This window comes from Clavelina lepadiformis, chromosome 4 (genome assembly GCF_947623445.1).
Source record: "Clavelina lepadiformis chromosome 4, kaClaLepa1.1, whole genome shotgun sequence".
NCBI classification, from domain to species: Eukaryota; Metazoa; Chordata; class Ascidiacea; order Aplousobranchia; family Clavelinidae; genus Clavelina; species Clavelina lepadiformis.
In genome coordinates, this window is record NC_135243.1 from 4,972,014 (window position 1) to 4,990,697 (window position 18,684).

Below are 18,684 nucleotides of genomic sequence, written 5' to 3' on the forward strand. Positions count from 1 at the left end.
GAAATGTAAATACCTTTAAAAAAGCTTTCTGTTCTATGCAATTGAAATCAAACACGGATATCGAGTCTTTACATATTTTTCGCGTGAGTCAAAAACAAAAGAAAAGGGGCGTCAGAGAAATGCTTGACGTCAGCAAATCAATAGAGTATTATGCATTTTTGGGTGAAAAGGCAATGTTTGTGCAATGTTCAGACGGCGGCAGCCTAAAAAGGCCAAGGTTTAGTCCGAGGTAATTTGACAAATGAAGCATAGACCGAATGATCTGGAACGAGCCCTTAAGAATGTTTGAAATTGGAAAACTAAACACAAACGATGAAAAAGGAAATTCTTTCTCCCTATTTGCGGGGCGTGCGATTTTAGCTGCTTGACGTACATTACCCGTTTCAAGTGACAGGAAAGATACCCTTTGTTACGTAATACGACACCATTGTTACGTTTTTTCTCTCAGCACGAGGAAGGCCAAGGCTTTGCTGCATAAAACCAGGTTTGAAAGAGGAGTGCTATCATTTTGTAGCGGTTGGTGCCAGCGAGTAAGGTGTAGAAGCAAACAAGATAATACAATACGTTTCATATATTTAAATAATTAGAGTCAATAAAAGGACACTGTTAAAGCAAACGTTACTTCAAAGATATTTGCAACACCATTTGGATCACGTAGTGATTGGATGATTTCGCTATGACGTCACCAACAATAGCAAACGAGTCTTGTGGACCCATCAACCAATCTTTGAATCAAAAGTTTTTCGTCAACGGGACATTTAGCTGCGACGTCATGTTTGAGGTAAATTGGTTTTACAAAAAAATGAAGTACAATTAAAAAAGCTGAGTTTTGCTAAAATAGAAAAACATAATAAAATATACATGTCTTGATTTTGGAGAGATTTATTTCAACGTAAATGCACGCTATGCTGTAAGGCTTTCTGCTGCAATGCATTCAAATCGATATTGAATTGCATGGAATGTAATATCGTAATTGGATCGAAATTCGTTAAGTCAATTCTTAAATCGATATTAATATAAAACAAAATCAATGGTGTCGTTTGTAATGAATTTCTCTGGAAATGATACATTGGCGTAATCCATTTCCTAAGATAAACGAAACCTGTAACACGCTAATTAGGGTTTGGCATCAGCTTTGCTTTTTAGCTTTAGTCAACTGAGTGTAACATAAAAACTTGTAAAAAAATTATTCCAATTTTCAGACATTGGCGTTTAACTGAATCCAAAACTTACCGTCAGAAGCGACTTGCAAAATATTATTCATAGAAGATTATCAATCTCATATACCTTCTTTTGTTTCTTATAGGCGTCCTTCAACAAACTTTACCGGCTGAATAACCTTGCTCACCTTCTGCTTTGTTACTTTTTACCGACCTTCTACTTTTTAAATAATGAGTGTTTTCGGCAGGATTTTCTCAGAGGACATCGTCTCCTTTTTGATCAGCATCACCTTGCCAAGATCGTGGTCATCTGGGTCATCTTCTTTCTATCCTGCTCCGGGAACTCTGCCGTCCTTTTTAGTGTCAATGGAAAAAGGAAGCAGGAACGATCCGGAAACACCCAGCTCTTGATGACGCATCTTGCAATCGCTAATCTCATCTTCACCTTCTTCGTCCTACCCATGGGTGAGTATCATCCAATTTATTGCTCCTTGTGTGTAAACCGGATGATAGAAACGCTTGCTATAACTACAACCATGTTTAAGTGCGAACTTGAACTACTTGGGTTTGTGAATTATTGAAGGAAATTATACTATACTTGGGTTGGTTAATTTTTAAGATAAACAGATGCTCAGCACAAAAAATTTCAAAAAGTAAGACACAAAGTTAATAACTAATTTGGATAAATGTTGTCTAATTTGTTTAAACCTTGTAAATAAGCCCACTTTAAAGTGTTCTCTTTGTGTAGTAATTTACTTTCGTGTGGTTGTAACATGAACGGAGTATTGTTCTTCGTACTCATAATTTGCCCCAAAAATTTACTGACTTCATAAACGGTCGTTCGCGTGAGAATCGAAAACGCCTGAACGCTTTCGCTTCAAAATCATTTCCCAGCTATCGCGTGCGAAAGAATATCCGGCACGCATAATTGAAAACAAAGAAAATAAAGTTGAAACGACTAATTTCTTGCCTTGCAAATAAGTTACTGACCTATATGGGCAGCTGCTGTATTTTGGCCTATCGATCAAGGGTCGAACGTGTTCGCATTAACAGCTGAGGATTTTAAGACTGGTTAAGTTCACGCCACTATCAAATTACAAAGTCGTGGTAAATCTGAAAAATCTAGACCCGTTTGGGAATTCTTTGATGTGAATTACTAATTATTTTGAAAATTCATGTCAAATTGTCAAGAATAGTCATTGTTGGTTATAAACTTTCTAGTTCATTCAATTACCGTTCATTAAAAGAAATCCAAGTGTTTTTCTCTACAAAAACGGTTGCGGTTTAAAAAGAACAGCTCTCAAATTACGAAGCGCCTGACATGCTCATTTATCTAAAGCAGGGGTGTCCAACCTTTTTGGCCAAAGGGCCACATGCGATTTGCGAATGATTGCGTGGGTCACTTGAGTGTTTACTGCTAATTTCTAATTAAAACCCTCACACCAAAATTCTAATCTTAGAAATAAATTGTGATGCAATAAATTTAACTTGAACAACTGTGCACCCCTGCACTAGAGACTATAGTATGTTATTTATCTATTGCTCTATTATCTATATTAGCTATTATCTCAACTATGAATTGCTCTATAGTATAGACTCTATAGAGCAATAGACAAAGAAAGCAAACAATAAATACCAATTTTTCGGAATGTAAGTTCGCCATAAATTACGTAGGCGATTCAGTTGATAATATAAGTCATTTCGACAAATACCGCGCGGGCCACTCAGAACCTTCCCGCGGGCCAAATGTGGCCACGGGTTGGACACCCCTGATCTAAATGATGCGCATGCGTTAAGAAGTCTTTGCCTTGGCCACCATCAGGTTTTTTGAACATTTTTGTGCTTAGTTAGCAGGTGACGCGTCGTGACATGAATAATGTTCTTCAAAAAACTAAAATAGCTGATGAACCTGCATGTACGTGCGAAATGTTGTTTACATTTTTACATGACTCACTCAGTTATGAAGATGTGTGCCATATTCCACGTGAAAGAAGCCTATGTTTCCTAATTTATTCACGCACAGTAAATTCAACAGTTTTTTTTAAGAAACCGTTGCACAAACATTTCTATAAATCTTTATATCTTTTACTTCTATTCTTGTTTTTACTTTTTTCAAACGTTTATGCTGTGTGTTAACCTCCCAACCGTACCGAGTGTTTGTCACTTCAGTTGACCCATTGCGACACGAATGGGGTAATTTCGAAGGCAGCACGCACAAAATCGTTACATAACTTGAAAAAAGAAACATAAGAAACCAAAAGCCGTAACAAGCACGTAGTAATGAAACCGCATTTTACCCTAATTTTAAACTGCTGGTGTTTGGCACGAACTTATCCATGCAACAAGTTGTGTGGAAGGCCAATAAGCGACACACTTGAATTGCTTTAAAACAACAACACTATCAAAATCTATAGAAATCAAATAAAGTAGAATTTATCAAACAAACAAATCTTTTATATCACAATTAAGTTTTAATGACATTAGGAAATGTTGCTGTGTTTTAAGCCAATTAAACGTAATGCAGATACGGCCCGTTGAAAGAAATCGTATAATATTTTTTTCATGTATGAGGATTTGTTTTTAATAAAAGTTTCTGCCTATTTATGAGTAATTACGCTTAATCGCAGTAAAAAACGAAGTCAGTTACAAAATAAATCCGCTAATTTAACGGGAGCAATTGAGGAAGAAATTTATTTCTATTCCAGACGCCATTTGGAACTGCACGTTGGAGTGGCGCGGAGGCGACATCTTGTGTCGAGCATTAAACATGCTGAAACAGTTTGCAATGTACATGTCATCATCCGCTATTGTGGTAGGTGCTTTAAACTTACCGCGAAACTAAAGTAATAAGTTTTAAATGCAATGTGAATATCTCTGCACATAGAGTTATTATTGCAATAGTTTGATATAATAAGGCCATTTCGGCTCTTCCCAAGTTATAGAGAAAAACATTGTATTCATTTGTTAAAGCTACGTTCACTATAGGTATTGGTTCTAGTTCGTTTGCTTACCTTGCTCTATCCTGTCCCACCTAACCAACAACGAAAACGAGTTAAGCTGATAATTGCCGTTGCATGGGTCTTAAGCTTCACAAGCGGTCTTCCAGGGGTAACAAACAGTTGGTTTTTATCTTGCTTGACACAGATTTTCGGTGCTTGTCTTTGGAATTTAATATGTACTGTTAGAGCTTTAGATTAAATTGCAAGTAAAACTTTAAACTGTGTTTGTTTTTGATGAAGTACAGTGTGTATATTATGTAGCCTAATTAACACATCCAATGATCCAAGCATGTTTTATCTTAAAACCCGCGTGGTTTTCCGTTTTAACGTTTTCAAAAAGTAATTTTTACGTGTGTTTCTATAAACCTCACAAGTTTTAAATATACACTAACATGTGTGAATGTATCAGTGACAAATCAGATTGAAGCAAAGTCACCTTAACCGCTGTTTTAGCAATTTGGTTTATTTTCTGTTAAACTTAGCAAATTTCTTCAATTTTGCTTAAATTTCAAAATACGCAGGCATTCGACTCAACAACGACGATCTCTCAACAACATTTAAAGTTACTCTACATCTCATACTTTTCTTCAGGTGGCCATGTTCTCTACCATCGATCATTGGCCAATGAAGTGTCAATGCCCAAAGCACTATTTTCACCAGTGTGTCGACTTTATGCTTATCCACGGTGTAGGCAAACAGATCTTCCACATGTATTCCATGTGTGCCTCATTTTTCGTTCCGGTTGTGATAGTCATCGTCTGTTACATCATAATGGCCATCGCGATAAAGAAGTTGGGGAAAAGAGAAGAAGAAGGTAAAAAAGGAATATTAATTGTATTTTGATGATTAGAATGATAACGTTTTAAATTAACTTTAACTTGAACAAATATTTTAGACCACAACAGAAACCCTATCTTCGGGGGACGTAAGAACGAACCTAGCAAGGGTCTTGCAAAAGCAAAAAAAACAAATCAGTTGATGACGTTGTTGATCACACTTGCTTTCGTCATATGTTGGTGCCCTTATTACATCATAGGGGTGATACACTGGTTCAATCTCAACCATGAACCGATTGTTGATGTGGTGGTAGGTAATGGTATAATTACTTAGGAGCTAGAATTGTCCCGCCAAGCGCTTATCTTGTGTGCTGAGCTTTAAAACCTGTAACAGTAGAACACCGTAGCCAGAGTGGAATCGGTGGACTAAGTTCTCGAAGGGTTAAAGCCGGCAGCGAAAATAGTTTACGAAACTTCATGCCAACATCAATATCACATCAAAATAGTTAATGTAAAGTTTCTGGACTTAATGAAATGTGTACGTACGTCGACAATCAACATATACCCCAAAATCCCACGGCGTATAAATGCGTTTGGTTTTATGACGTTGCTCTTCGGCGGAAAGACCCTAGGTTCTAGTCTGGCACGGACACGGTGATACCGATTCTGTTCTCAAGGCTAAGGTTCACAGAATTTTGAAAAGTAACTCCAAAAGAAGGTTATAATTTAAACTTACGAAAGATAAAATTTGAACATGTTTGCACACATTAGGCTGAAGAAGTGATGTTGCTTTCCGTCTATTTCAATCCCTGTCTCCACCCCTTCATCATAGTGATGCTTAACAAGGATATTAGAAGCAGACTTCGGGCGGTGGTCACATCAATAGTACTGATCCCAGGGTAAGTGCGCGTCATTGATCCACAGGGCAACTTGTTAATCACAGTTATTATTGCTAGTAATAATTTTTCTTTTTATGCTTAATATTCCGTTTAATTCAATCCGTCTCTTAGAAATTGGCGCCGTGGCGCCAGCTCGCGGAAGAACATAAAGTCAAAGGACATAAGTCTTTTGACTTTGCACAAAGAAGAAACGGAAATGACTCTGTTTCCAAGTGATAATAGAAAAGGACAAAGATACATCGCAAACAATGCCGTTGTGTGAAGTCATAACTCGAAATATATAGAAGATTCGATTGGCAACAATTCACAGATAGCCCACGGTGTGAAGTCAAAATGTCAAAATCATGTTGTTCCCAGTTTTTTAAACTGAGCGTCTTTACGCACTGCACTTGGCTTATACTTGTGCAAGTTGTGTTGAGCTTGTATATTTTCATGTTCTTAGTTGTTGTGACTCAGTATCGCCTGCATTCTAAAAAAAAATACCTTAAAATATTACGACATTCACAAGATTTTGAGATGCTGAGAGTGGAAAACAAAGAATTAAAGTCAATTCATTTCGACGTGAAGGGATTTATGACATAGCATACACCCAGGCAGCTGTCAACAAAATGGGACAGTTTAACGATAAGACAAACGTAAAAAAAGTCCCAACGATATTCGCTCAATGATGGCTAACGCATTTAGCCTACTCCCAAACTCAAGCCGTATTCTATAACCATGGTGTTTTGAGGAAGCGAAACCTGTCAACCATAGATTGACTTAAATGTTAACGTGTAAGAGAGAGAGAGAAAAAAATGTCAATTTTTAGTGTTTCTTGTAATAAATATAAATACTGCATACCCTGTAGGCCTATCTACTTATGCACCCGGTCAGCAAAGAAGAATTCCAAGGTCAATTTTGGACACATTAATTTACTTTTGGTTGCATTGTCTACAAGGCTACCAAGCTCCGACAGCAAAGGCCACTGGTCAACTAACCTGCTGAAGCTGCTACTGCAATCGACGGTGGGGTCACGAACCAACCTGATCTAGTAGGCGGCGAACTTTGAAGGGAGAATCATTTTCGTTTCGTTTCAACCAAAACTACTTTAATAAACAGCTTTCTCTATAAACTGATTCAATGGTGTTCTATTAAGTGCAGTGCATTGTATTGCACCCACGCGTTATTACGCCCATGGCTCATGGGCATTAAAAATTATGGGGTAGCCTGTTAACTACACTGTAGTTGTAATTAGTTAATTACTATTTTATGAGATTGCTGTTTGTTATCAAAATAAAAGGTTTTTCATTTCGGTATATACTTTGCTTGGATAAAATGTGAAAGAGATTTGATAAATACCTGAAAAATAAATAGAAATGTCATTCTCTATCCTGTGAGTGCGACTCATGGTGCGACTACGTTCTTCACAACAACGATGACGTCATTCAAGTCGTGCTGGTGCTTCATGTTATGCTGTCTACTTCATGTGCTACTTGTGGGTGCTTCTGTTCTGAAACTATTAATTAGCTTGCTAATCGTTAAAGTGAGATTATTGGAAAGACGGAAACTTAAAAAAACAAGTACATTGTCTCCTACGTCAATCGCGTTGTTTTGCATAGGCCGATTACTGAATAGCCAAACACTTTCCTTGAAAACAATGACTGTCAATTATTAAACTATAACGCACCTAAACACTAAACTGAATCAATAAAATTACCAGCGCTACGTAATGTTTTATTAAATTTTCTATAAGTAAAATAATTTAAAAAACTCTATTCGCAAAAAATGAATGCCGTCGATTACGTAAAGGCGAAACGGCGTCCTTGTTAACATTCTTTTCAACCTTTGACGTCACAATAACATTCGATAAAGTACGCCGTTGCTGTGCTAGACACTGAAGTAAGGGGGCGTGTGTTTGAGTTAGTGTGTTTTGTTGATGACGCGATTTGTAACTTAATAAGTCGCCTCTCAATATTCGATTGCGCTCGACAACAGTCATATATCATTTTCACTTGGCTATAGCGCCACAGTTACGTCAGTTTACGATTTTGTGGTTGTTTGCATCAGACTGTCAGATTACTAGCCTACTGTAAACATTTTGGGTGATGTAAGAATTGGGAAACGGTTATGAGAATCTTTCCCGTATAGGCCTAGCTGTTTGAATTTTAGTTTAGATAAAAGTCAAGCGGCCGTATATAAGCAGAAGTTTTGTGTCTTAACTGCAGTTGCGTTTGTGAATGCTACTGTACAGATACACTGTCACTGTTGCTTATATATCATACCAGTACTGTCAAATACCGGTATTCAGCTGGGTATATGTGCTATAAGCACCAAAAACGTTTTGGCATAGCCTGCGCGTGATCGTGAAATGAACTGGGCTGCTAATTCGTGACTTTGGCGTATTTCTCAGTCTGAAATTTTTTCTGCCGATTTGGTGCATTGGCTTGCTGGATATTGTAATTACCCTGTAGGCTAAAAAAGGCTAAATGTGCGTTTAAAGCAATTAGCTAATTAGCAGTGTATGCTTGTGTGTAGAAAATTGGAAATTCTGCTCAATGTCTATTAGCACTATAGCAGTAGATTGATTGCCATTTCGCTTAAAATTTAATTGTCCACCACTACCAGCGCCATGCCTTGATACCAGTGCCCTCGACTAGAAAATAAGGTCGTTTTCGACGAGAATTCTTGCGAGCAAAGATTTAAATTTTGGCGTGATAATTGTGTGCACTGAAGCATGCAACCAGTTATTCTTTATTTATTATAAATCGACATGAAGATAAAAATCTGACTTGCACTTTGATGAACCCCGTACGTGCATGTGGCACACTTTCCACTAGGGCCAGCACCTATCTACGTTATGCCACAAAACAAGCAGAATTAGTGCAACTCAAATTTATCAGTGTTTCATTTTTAAAAAATGAATTATTTTTATCACTGATTGCTTGCACTGTTGGACAACATGCATTTAACTTCTTTCTTTGTTTATGTAATGCCACTACTGCAATAGGTTAAATTAAATAATGTCGGCTCGGTAGCCAAGTGGTTAGAGTGCCGGGCTTGCAATAATGCGGCTAGTATTCGATATCCAGTGGTGCTACCATTGTAATACCCTTGCGTAAGAGATTAACGACACTTGCTCCAGTTCAGTGGTACTGAAGAACAGTTCCAATTTCAGGCAATACAAAAAAATCAAAATAAACTAAATAAAGCACGTGTATCAATCGAAACTTGCACAATTGTTATGGAGCTTGAGTGATGAGAAATCATCACCGGGTTTAGCCTACTTCATGCAAACACTTTTCTCATTCTGAAGATAAAGATCGTGATGCCATACCATGCTTAACCTTAGCGTCAAATTTTATGCTGAAACAACTAAATATTTGAATTTACTATTTGAATATCCTGCTTTATGCAATTGACCAAACACCATTATGTATACTTGGTGTACTTCTAATATGCTATGAGCATGTATATATGTAAAACATTGTTCTTGACACAAAACAATTAAAGTAACGTGGTATAGACCTTATTTTTCACTCATGAAAGTAATTACAATCATCACATTGCCTTTACCAGTGTTGTTATTTACATTCATGCTCATTGCATCCTACGTTCTGATGTGAGATTATATAGGTGGTGATTATTCTTATGCTTGCTTGTTACAGAACTTAGCACAGAGATAAATATATTTTAGTACGACCTGAATTGACAAGCATCACAAAAATGACTGAAGGAGACAAACTGAATGTTGACAAAATTATAGCAAGTCTTCTTGAAGGTAATGAACATTGAAGTTTAATGTATTACACCGACCTAAATGAAAGTTATATATACAATATACACTGTGCTCCTTGTACAATTATGGATATTGTATCTGAATGGTAAAACTCTCATATTGAAATTTGTTAAATTTTTAATTTTTTCCTTGTTTTAGATCCATTAAAATAACTGGTTTAAAATTGTGATGGCAATTATTTATATTTTAGTGAGAGGGTCGCGGCCAGGAAAGAATGTCCAACTTACGGAAAACGAAATCAGGGGACTCTGCTTAAAGTCGAGGGAGATATTTCTTAGCCAGCCTATTTTACTTGAACTTGAAGCGCCGCTTAAAATTTGCGGTGCGTGATATTGTTATTTTTATACTTAAGCTATTAATTTTTCATAATCACTTGAGTAATTGATGTATTTTGCCAACACGTAGCCTTCTGTGGCATACACCTGCAGCTGTGGTGGATATTATATGTCACTGGCAGATTTGTCAAACGTAGATTATTATTTGAATGTCTTATGCCTGTGCGGTAATTACTTCAAATTACTGTGGTTACAGCATAAAAGTAACAACAATGAAGTCGCGTATTAGTTTAAACAACTGTAGATGAAGTACAAAAACAAGTCAATTATTAACAAAATTATTTACGATTTTTAACGTCTCGAGAAACGAGATAAGACGTAGTTTCAACGCAACATACACCATGTGTTGTTTATTATGCTCTTTTTGACACTTAAATAGGTGATGTCCATGGGCAGTATTACGACCTACTTCGTCTGTTTGAATACGGAGGTTTTCCCCCCGAATCAAACTATCTTTTCCTTGGCGATTATGTGGACAGAGGAAAGCAATCATTAGAGACAATTGCCCTTTTGCTTGCCTATAAAATAAAATACCCCGAAAATTTCTTCCTTCTTCGTGGCAATCATGAGTGTGCCAGCATCAACAGAATATATGGATTCTACGACGAATGTAAGTCAAAGGATTAGATTGATTTATTTATTTTGTGAGCTATTGTTGCCAAAAAAGTTTTGTTTGTTTGTTACTTTTTTAAAGTGGTCTCAAAATCAGAATAGATGTAAATGTATCCTCCAAGTGGTATTTGCACTGAAATCTGCCTAATTCCTGCTGTACATATTTTATTTTACCCATTCCTACTTGAAGTTATTACATTACAACTGATCATTTTCGGTTTTGTTGTTTTTGACATTGTAAAACATATGTCCTAAGTAGATGCCGTTTGGCAATTTGCTTAAATATAGCACTAACTGAATTGCTTTGTATTGATCTGCCTTTCAGGCAAAAGGAGATACAACATAAAGCTATGGAAGACATTCACTGATTGTTTTAATTGTCTTCCACTGGCGGCCATTATCGATGAGAAAATATTTTGTTGTCACGGCGGTAAGTGGGATTTTGTATTGTGATAGTTTACCTGTAAACATAACAAACTACAGTACACTCCGCTTATTATGACTTATGGTCACAATGATTGAAACTGCTACTGTACCATTTAACCACACCAGGATCGATACAGTTAGGTACAAAATGACAAAAAGCATCCAATTCATCATTTATTTCAGCAACAATAAAGTAAAACACCAGTAGATGAATTGAGACTACACATAGCACAATTATCACCGTCAAGTTGCATATAATAGGCACAAAAAAAAACTGATAAAAAGACTTGATAGATGTGGAAAAAGTGGTCTTAATATCCGAAGACTGGTCATAGTAAATTGAGAATTTTATATGGCAAATTCGTGACCATACCAATGTGGTCATATAAACTGGGTGGTTATATTAAGCGGATTCTACTGTAACTTTTCAGCTGGTAGTAAATGTGTGTGCAGTTTTTACTGCTTCGAGCATGCAAAATTGTTATACTCATACAGACTGTGAATCGTGGTGGTATTTCTGAAAAACAATGGTAGCATTTAATACCGCAGTTATTTTCAAATGTTTGTGTGCTTGTGTTGGTTAATGTTTTTTAGAGCAACACTTGAAAAACCAGTTTACCTAATTTATGAATAAACTTATTTATCATCTTATATATTATAAAAAACCGTTACCATAAAAATGTCAGTGTGCACGACACAATACGTTACATATTGTATGTGTACTATCATGAAGAAAAGCTGTGTAACAATGGCTACAATGGTATTTTTTTCTCTATTGTTTCTCTATTGCTACAATCCTTATTGTTATAGATTGATGGTGAAATTTCACTGTTTTTGTTATCTGTTTACATACACAATAATTGTAAGAGTGTCTTACATTACAGTGTAAGACTATGCGTATTCAAGGCGTATGTTTGAATCTGCTACTTGCCTGTATCAGTTTATGTTACCATGAAATCCAACCTTAAACATTGTGCATAACTATATATGTCTGTATGAATGGCAGCATCATGAATGTTGTACAGACCCAAGTACAATTTTGCAATTGCTTGGTACGGGATTGGTTTTCACCAATTAACTTTCAACAAATAATGACTTACAGAGAATATTTTTTGAGTTTTATTACAATTGCATGTATTGCTGTTGGGAGGGGTCTTGTTTTGATTGTGTGGATCATTTGTAGACGATCTTGTTCAGACAGAAATCAGACAAGAAACTTAACCTGTCAACTACTGGCAATATAATCGGCGAAATATCTACTCGGCAAAACGCAGCAGCAAATTGTTTAATGAACGTGCTTAAGCACCCGCAAAACACTGACACAGGAAATGTTATCTACCAAACTAATTATAGTCGCTCTTTTGTTTATTCTATGAAAGCTTATCATTCAATGTTCTGTAATGGCTAGCCTGTAGCTATAATAGACATGTACAAAATTATAAATCAATTTCAATTTAATGACCAGGCACACTGCATACTAATTACATACTTGTGGAAAAACATCAAAGTAATAAAAATGCTTCAAGAACATATCTACGCCGCATGGCTGTAAAGTCACTGTGGACTATATTAATCTCCCAGCTGCAATTACTATGCGTAACCAAACTATTTAACATTGAAATTGTATCTTTCAGGATTGTCACCCGACCTGCAATCTATGGAACAGATAAGGAGGATTATGCGGCCGACCGATGTCCCTGATCAGGGTCTTCTCTGTGATCTTCTCTGGTCTGACCCCGACAAGGAAGTGTCCGGATGGGGAGAGAATGACAGAGGGGTCTCATTCACATTTGGGGCCGAAGTTGTGACAAAGTTTTTGCACAAACACGATCTGGACCTTATCTGTCGTGCGCACCAGGTAGCAAATATATTTGTATAAGATGTTTATGGCGCTTCGACCTGACCTATTCTATGGTGCCACCACATAAACATTTGTGCATAAATAACAATATTTATGTTAAAGAAATCCATAGAATAATGTTGATTCCGTACTTGGAAAATGATTTGGTGGCCTGTAGCCATTTTATCTGTGTTTTTGACCCCCCAACCATGGCACATGCGTCAGTGTCTCATACTGGTTACTCTGGACAAACAAAAGTTTTAAGCTTAGCAAAGCAGACAAACTTCTTGCTGATAAAAACAAAGTCAATATTTGACTTCTCACCTACTACCATACTGTCACATGGTGCTAGCCTGAAGCGCATTGCTATGCCACAGCCTGGTTGTGTTACTAAATGTCGGTTCCAAGCTATATATATTTGTTAAACCCATAAAGTTTTGCGAATGTAGACATTTTATGTGTGAAGATATTAATTAACATATCTCTTGTAGTAGATAAAATAGTGCACCGTACACTTGTTAATGTGACAGGATCATGCAACTTATTGTCATCTGTTTACTCACTATCAGGTTGTTGAAGATGGTTATGAGTTCTTCGCAAAACGACAGCTGGTCACACTCTTTTCCGCTCCTAATTACTGTGGAGAGTTTGACAACGCAGGGTCTATGATGAGTGTTGACGAAACACTAATGTGTTCCTTTCAGGTATGTACTGTACTTGTATGGCCATTATTACATTCTTTAAGTGTTGCTTGTGTTTGTGCCGTCCCAGTTTTTTGTACATCTTGCCACTTTTTACGTTCCGTTTGTTTGGGGATGCTGAGTTATTTGGTCCCTATTATATTATATTATTTATATATATATTATAGTATGCAACTTGCTACCAGTTTTCAAAGTGCTTTAACCACAAACTTGGAAAGCGCTGTTGTAAACACTGATTGTTGTAAGTTTCCAGACACTTGATTAGTTTAGTTAAAGTTTAAATGGAGGCAATAAGCTGTAAATTTCCAAGAAAGCAAGAAGTGAAAAACTGTTTCCAAAAGAATGCCTTTTAACAATACAAAACTGCATGTATAATGTATAGCAACAGCAAGGAAATCTTAATTGGCAGCTTTAAATGCGATTCCATATTTTATATAGCTTGTGCTTGTGAAAACATAATGTACAAGCCTTAGCAACACAGCATACATGGTCATTATTATGTTGCGATTTGATGCAGGCAAATGCTATGCAACGTCAATACAAATCTAATATTTCGATTCACATAATTATTTTCATCTTAATGGCTCCTTCACAGTCAGGGAGAGTAATTAGTTTAGTAATTATCGTAATTACTTATCCCTTTTGCTTATAAATAATTTATTGTCATATCGTCTAACTGTGCCATAATGTCTCTCTTGTCATGTGACCATACTTATTGCGATAAAGTTGTTGCTTTTGTTAAATTAAATGAATCAACTGGCAAAATATATGCTTAATTTAAGGTTAAACTCGCATGACTTTAGCATGGCTTGAAGTTATTTAAATGTGAAATAGCATGGGCTTACTGTAGGCGTAGCAACACTTAGTATAAAGAAGTAACACTTTTTGTTTAAAATTCACAAAACATTAAAAAAACAGGTGTGCAGATGCTATATTTTTTTCAAAACACGGTCTTACAATTTATCTGTTTTACTTCAAATAGATTTTGAAACCCGCTGACAAGAAAAAATACCCCTACGGAGGACTTAACGCCGGAAGACCAGTGACACCCCCTCGCAATGCAGGCGCTAAAGCGAAAGGAAAAAAATAGATTTGATAATTAGAAGACGTTAAAGGTTTAAAGGGATTTTAGACCGGATGGTGTGATGCTAAATTTGCCATCTATGTTTTGTTTATTTTGCTTTCCTGTATAATTCATTATTTTTCGCCGTGTTTGGTTTGAAGTTTATTTTACCAGATTGTTCCTTAAAACTGTTTCTTTTGTGGTCAGACAGCATTTGTTTAATGTGCCCACATATCTCATATATCTCGTTGCGATCAGTATTTCTAACTTTGTGTGCCCAAACTATGTTTAAAAGCATGAAATAAGTTCTTTTGCCCTGACTGACCATTGAGACCAGCTTTATAAAAGGTGTACGATGCTTGCGTTGACTGAAAAAATTTTCCCAGTGTGTTATATAGCTATCTTGATTGTAGCTGAGTTGTTTTCTAAGGCCAGGCGTGTTCATTCTTGGCTTTTATCTTTTCAAGTTGTGCATATTTGATAAAAAGTTTTAATAAAAAGTCGCTGTTTGTCATTTGCTGGTTCCTTTTTCAATGTACTTCCTGCATCTATGGAGCATTTGATCAGGTTTTAGGAATCGTATTCTTCTTGCAACAGAGTCTTAAAACGGCATTAAACGGTTGGTAATTCACTAATTCCCAAATGAAAAAATATTGCACAACAAGTGTTCCAATAACACAAACACATCAGAAAGCACCAAACTGCGGAGTGGAAGTGTTTTGAAGTACGGCATAACTGCTGTATTACGACGACTGAAAAAGACAAAAATTACTTTGTATGCTTTACAGTACACGTTTTCAGGGGTTCATAATAATTGCACCCATACAGCTGGTAATGTCAATCAAATGTATTCTAAAAGCATAATTTTGATAACAAACATGAAATCTATTGGTCCTGGTTGAATACAAGATTTAGCACGGGGCTATGGGTGCAATTATGCTACGATCCCACCACGGTCAGCCTGATCATTTATCACAAACGCAAAAGAATATTAAAAGGCCAGATGATGAGGTAACAAACGATCCTGCCACAAATTGCAATAATCGAAGAAAAAAACCTATACTGGCAACAGTACCGCAGACATTTGGCTAAAACAAAAATTTTCATTAAAATCTGCGTTTCTTTTCCATTTTCCTCTTCTGTTTATCGGTCAATTCTTCCGGCGCTTGGAATATCCACGGTGCTAAAATATTAACCCATAACTTGTATAAGCCAACTCCAGGTATCTAAAATGAATGGAAAATGCCAACATTAACAGTTTTTAAACAAATACTAGCTCTTAACCCAACCCAACAGAAATCTATATTTTGAAAACTCACCACAAGCCATATCAGCCAAAAGTAAAGAGAAAAACAACTGAAAACTTGACACGCAACTGTGATGAGTAAAATGTCTTTCACGTGCCTGAAAAGACAGCAATTAAAATGTGACGATCATGTAAGTAACAAGTAAGTCGAAATCACAGTCAACAAGTGACATAGTTACCAATAGGGATGGGCCGATACGAATTCAAACCCGAATAGATTCGCCGAATATCGCCTTTACGGATGATTCGGGCGAACACGAATACCAACAATGGCGAACCCGAATACAATATTACTTATAAATTTACTGACTTTTGTTAAAAATGATGATCTAGTTTCCTGACAATGCTAAACTAGAGTCAGCAGTACTTACAATGAAGGTAGTTTTCCTAATGAATTTGCTTTTTCAATCGTTTTTAAACACTATCTTTCAAAAGAAAGCGATTTGTTTTTCGATTACATCATGTTACAAGCAAGACTTGACAACTTTTGGATGAAATTTTATTGTTTGGTTCTAATACGAATAGATTCGGGATTCGTTCGTGTCGACCTTCACGATATTGAGGTTCGCACGAACCCGAATAATCTTCCTCACGGCATATCCCTAGTTACCACTACCATTGTATCAAATATTGAGTAATGAATATGTTGATGTAGGAACCAACATTAACAGATAAAACTGCACATACTCAGCCATGCCAGCTTCCATGTTAAGGTCAAGCCCACTATTGAACATCGATGACATTGTCTTCATACAAAGCATGTGAACAATCAGCGAATATAGAAACAAAACCTTAAAACATAAAATATGTTGGCACTACTTTTCCAGTCGAAACATGAATATGGTGAACATCATAATACAACGTAATTAAAATTAAAATTAAAGGCCATCTTATGGTACACCTGGTGAAGCAAGCTTGTGCTGACTAATTAGCGTGCTTAGTAAGCTATAGAGTGCTACAATGTACTCTGCCTTTTTATCATTTAACACAAGTACTGTAAAGATATTTTTGAGTCAGTTACCACGTGTAGCCATCGTATTGCACTGTAGTTGTAGATGAACTGCCATAGAATAACTGGGATCTACAAATAAAAGCAGTTAGAGTTAACAGAACCTAATACAACTATCTGCAGAAACTCATCAACTAACTGATTAAAAACTACTTATTACCGCACTGAATGTCATAATCTACTAGAATTTGATATCAGAGAAACTGTAAAAAATGATTGCCGTCAAATATAAGCACTGACATTTCCACCAATGACAACATATGAATAGAAGTCAAAAGTTTGAGTATTTTCTGCTTTAATCTGCTTTGCTCCCTTGGTTCCTTGCTTTCCTTTTGTGGCCTGCAAAGATATGAAATTGAAACGATTGAAACATGGACGCTGCATGTCAGACAGCATACATTAAGCCACTATTTGTACATGGTGGGCTCTATTCTGTAATTTTATGCAAAATTTTTTTTTTATGGTTCTGCTTTGTCAACACATCAGTCAACAACACATTTAATGTAGAAGCCATTTAAAAGCTACTACACTTACTGAATTTGGTAAATAGTCAAACAGGCCTATTTTATGACATGCTTGTTACAGGGTATTTTATAAGTTTTACTTTGTTGTATGTAGTGAGAACGTCAGACATGAATTTAAAGACTAACTAAAACACTTCCATAATACTCAAAAATACACAAAAAGCAGAGTCTAGCCTACATATCATAATTATTGCAATTCCTGAACTTACAGGCATTCTTCTCAATTCTTGGCAGATACAGTTTTGGATACATTGACTATTTCACCACAAGTATGCTACCCAGCCTGTTGTAAAAGATAGATGGTTAGTAGGAGAAATGATAAAAAACATCTTCATCTTAATTCATGAAGCAAAAAACTAAAGCAATATTTGATAGTTAGGCTATAGCCTACAGGTTAACAAGCATCTGTGTAGGCTAGAAGTGAGCATGAAAATAGCTTCAAACAATATTATCTATTGGAATAGAAAAAGCCTTTTTGATGATTGTAAAATCTTCAATGTGGCCTAATAGCCTACAGTAATAATATCTAATAAATTCAAATTTAGTTGGAACAATTAGGCCTACGCCTGAATGGAAAGTTCGTATGATAGCCGGAGATCTCCGCGTCGTGAAGGAGTGTCGTTATGACAGTGGGGTAAATTTTAGCTTCAGCCTTTTTGTTGTGGTAAACCGTGTCACAAGAAACAAGCATACAAAATTTGCAAGTGCAAGCTAACGGCATTCTAATCGCTGCAGTCGACTCCATTCATTAAAGTAAGAAGTAAGCTAGGCCAAGTTGCGGCGGAAAATAATTAGAGTTCTAAAATTGTCATGGCGTCACACTAGAGTCTACTAGTGACTAGACTAGAGCAAGCTCAATCATGACGTGTGAAGGAATTCCCCTACGGTGAGAAAAAACATAAAGCGTTCATACAGAGTATTTCTATCTTCTATTTAGGCTTCAGGGTATTTTGAGTCGAGAAGTATGTAATCACTGAGAATTAAAAAGGTAATAAAAGACCACTTCAAATAATATTTATGACTGAATTAAACGATGTATACTCAACTCAATGTTTTTTTTATTGAAATTGAAAACACCAAAAACACCATTTAAGTAGGAAAATTCCGGGAAAACAACGTCATTTGTTCGTTATTATATTTCTTCAGTTGGGCAAAGATTTTGTTCTAAATAAGTTAATTTGACAAATTTCAATTAATATCTTATAGAAAGCCGTATTTATACACAAAATGGACTGATTTTTCAAGGATAAGGTAATGTA

The 18,684-nt window shown here is 36.2% G+C and overlaps 3 protein-coding genes across 4 annotated transcripts; 2 read left to right on the plus strand and 1 right to left on the minus strand.

The window, feature by feature from the left end:
* The first annotated feature begins 256 nt into the window (after positions 1-256).
* Positions 257-6,394, plus strand: LOC143453332 (gonadotropin-releasing hormone receptor-like). Of its 2 annotated transcripts, XM_076954622.1 has the most exons (8): positions 265-781; positions 1,409-1,625; positions 3,866-3,972; positions 4,146-4,268; positions 4,751-4,973; positions 5,055-5,245; positions 5,707-5,834; positions 5,946-6,394. In XM_076954622.1, exons 1-8 carry the CDS (start codon positions 677-679, stop codon positions 6,094-6,096), a joined length of 1,245 nt encoding a protein of 414 aa, XP_076810737.1. In that variant the 5' UTR covers positions 265-676; the 3' UTR covers positions 6,097-6,394. The 2 variants fall into 2 exon arrangements, with proteins under 2 accessions (XP_076810738.1, XP_076810737.1); XM_076954623.1 differs by lacking the exon at positions 4,146-4,268 and having other exon boundaries at positions 257-781.
* Positions 6,395-9,465: 3,071 nt separating this feature from the next.
* On the plus strand, positions 9,466-15,100 carry LOC143451991 (serine/threonine-protein phosphatase PP1-beta). Its single transcript, XM_076952789.1, has 7 exons — positions 9,466-9,591; positions 9,800-9,931; positions 10,324-10,554; positions 10,882-10,986; positions 12,617-12,840; positions 13,392-13,526; positions 14,506-15,100. Exons 1-7 carry the CDS (start codon positions 9,537-9,539, stop codon positions 14,611-14,613), a joined length of 990 nt encoding a protein of 329 aa, XP_076808904.1. The 5' UTR covers positions 9,466-9,536; the 3' UTR covers positions 14,614-15,100.
* Positions 15,027-17,794, minus strand: LOC143451992 (transmembrane protein 208-like). The gene is made up of 6 exons (XM_076952790.1): positions 17,635-17,794; positions 17,142-17,240; positions 16,914-16,973; positions 16,580-16,683; positions 15,906-15,990; positions 15,027-15,812 (listed from the first exon to the last, which is right to left on the minus strand). Exons 1-6 carry the CDS (start codon positions 17,638-17,640, stop codon positions 15,693-15,695), a joined length of 474 nt encoding a protein of 157 aa, XP_076808905.1. The 5' UTR covers positions 17,641-17,794; the 3' UTR covers positions 15,027-15,692.
* Between the last annotated feature and the right edge of the window lie 890 nt (positions 17,795-18,684).

What these genes read in the sequence shown, in the direction of transcription:
- LOC143453332 (XM_076954622.1), top strand. Translation starts at nt 677, where the DNA reads ATGACGTCACCAACAATAGCAAACGAGTCTTGTGGACCCATCAACCAA. An exon ending in CTTCTTCGTCCTACCCATGG is followed by an intron (nt 1,626 to 3,865) that starts GTGAGTATCATC and finishes TTTCTATTCCAG; the next exon opens with ACGCCATTTGGAACTGCACG. An exon ending in AACCGATTGTTGATGTGGTG is followed by an intron (nt 5,246 to 5,706) that starts GTAGGTAATGGT and finishes TGCACACATTAG; the next exon opens with GCTGAAGAAGTGATGTTGCT.
- LOC143451991 (XM_076952789.1), top strand. Translation starts at nt 9,537, where the DNA reads ATGACTGAAGGAGACAAACTGAATGTTGACAAAATTATAGCAAGTCTT. An exon ending in TATAGCAAGTCTTCTTGAAG is followed by an intron (nt 9,592 to 9,799) that starts GTAATGAACATT and finishes TTTATATTTTAG; the next exon opens with TGAGAGGGTCGCGGCCAGGA. An exon ending in AGCGCCGCTTAAAATTTGCG is followed by an intron (nt 9,932 to 10,323) that starts GTGCGTGATATT and finishes ACACTTAAATAG; the next exon opens with GTGATGTCCATGGGCAGTAT.
- LOC143451992 (XM_076952790.1), bottom strand. An exon ending in CAATACGATGGCTACACGTG is followed by an intron (nt 16,684 to 16,913) that starts GTAACTGACTCA and finishes TTATGTTTTAAG; the next exon opens with GTTTTGTTTCTATATTCGCT. An exon ending in TTTGGCTGATATGGCTTGTG is followed by an intron (nt 15,813 to 15,905) that starts GTGAGTTTTCAA and finishes CATTCATTTTAG; the next exon opens with ATACCTGGAGTTGGCTTATA.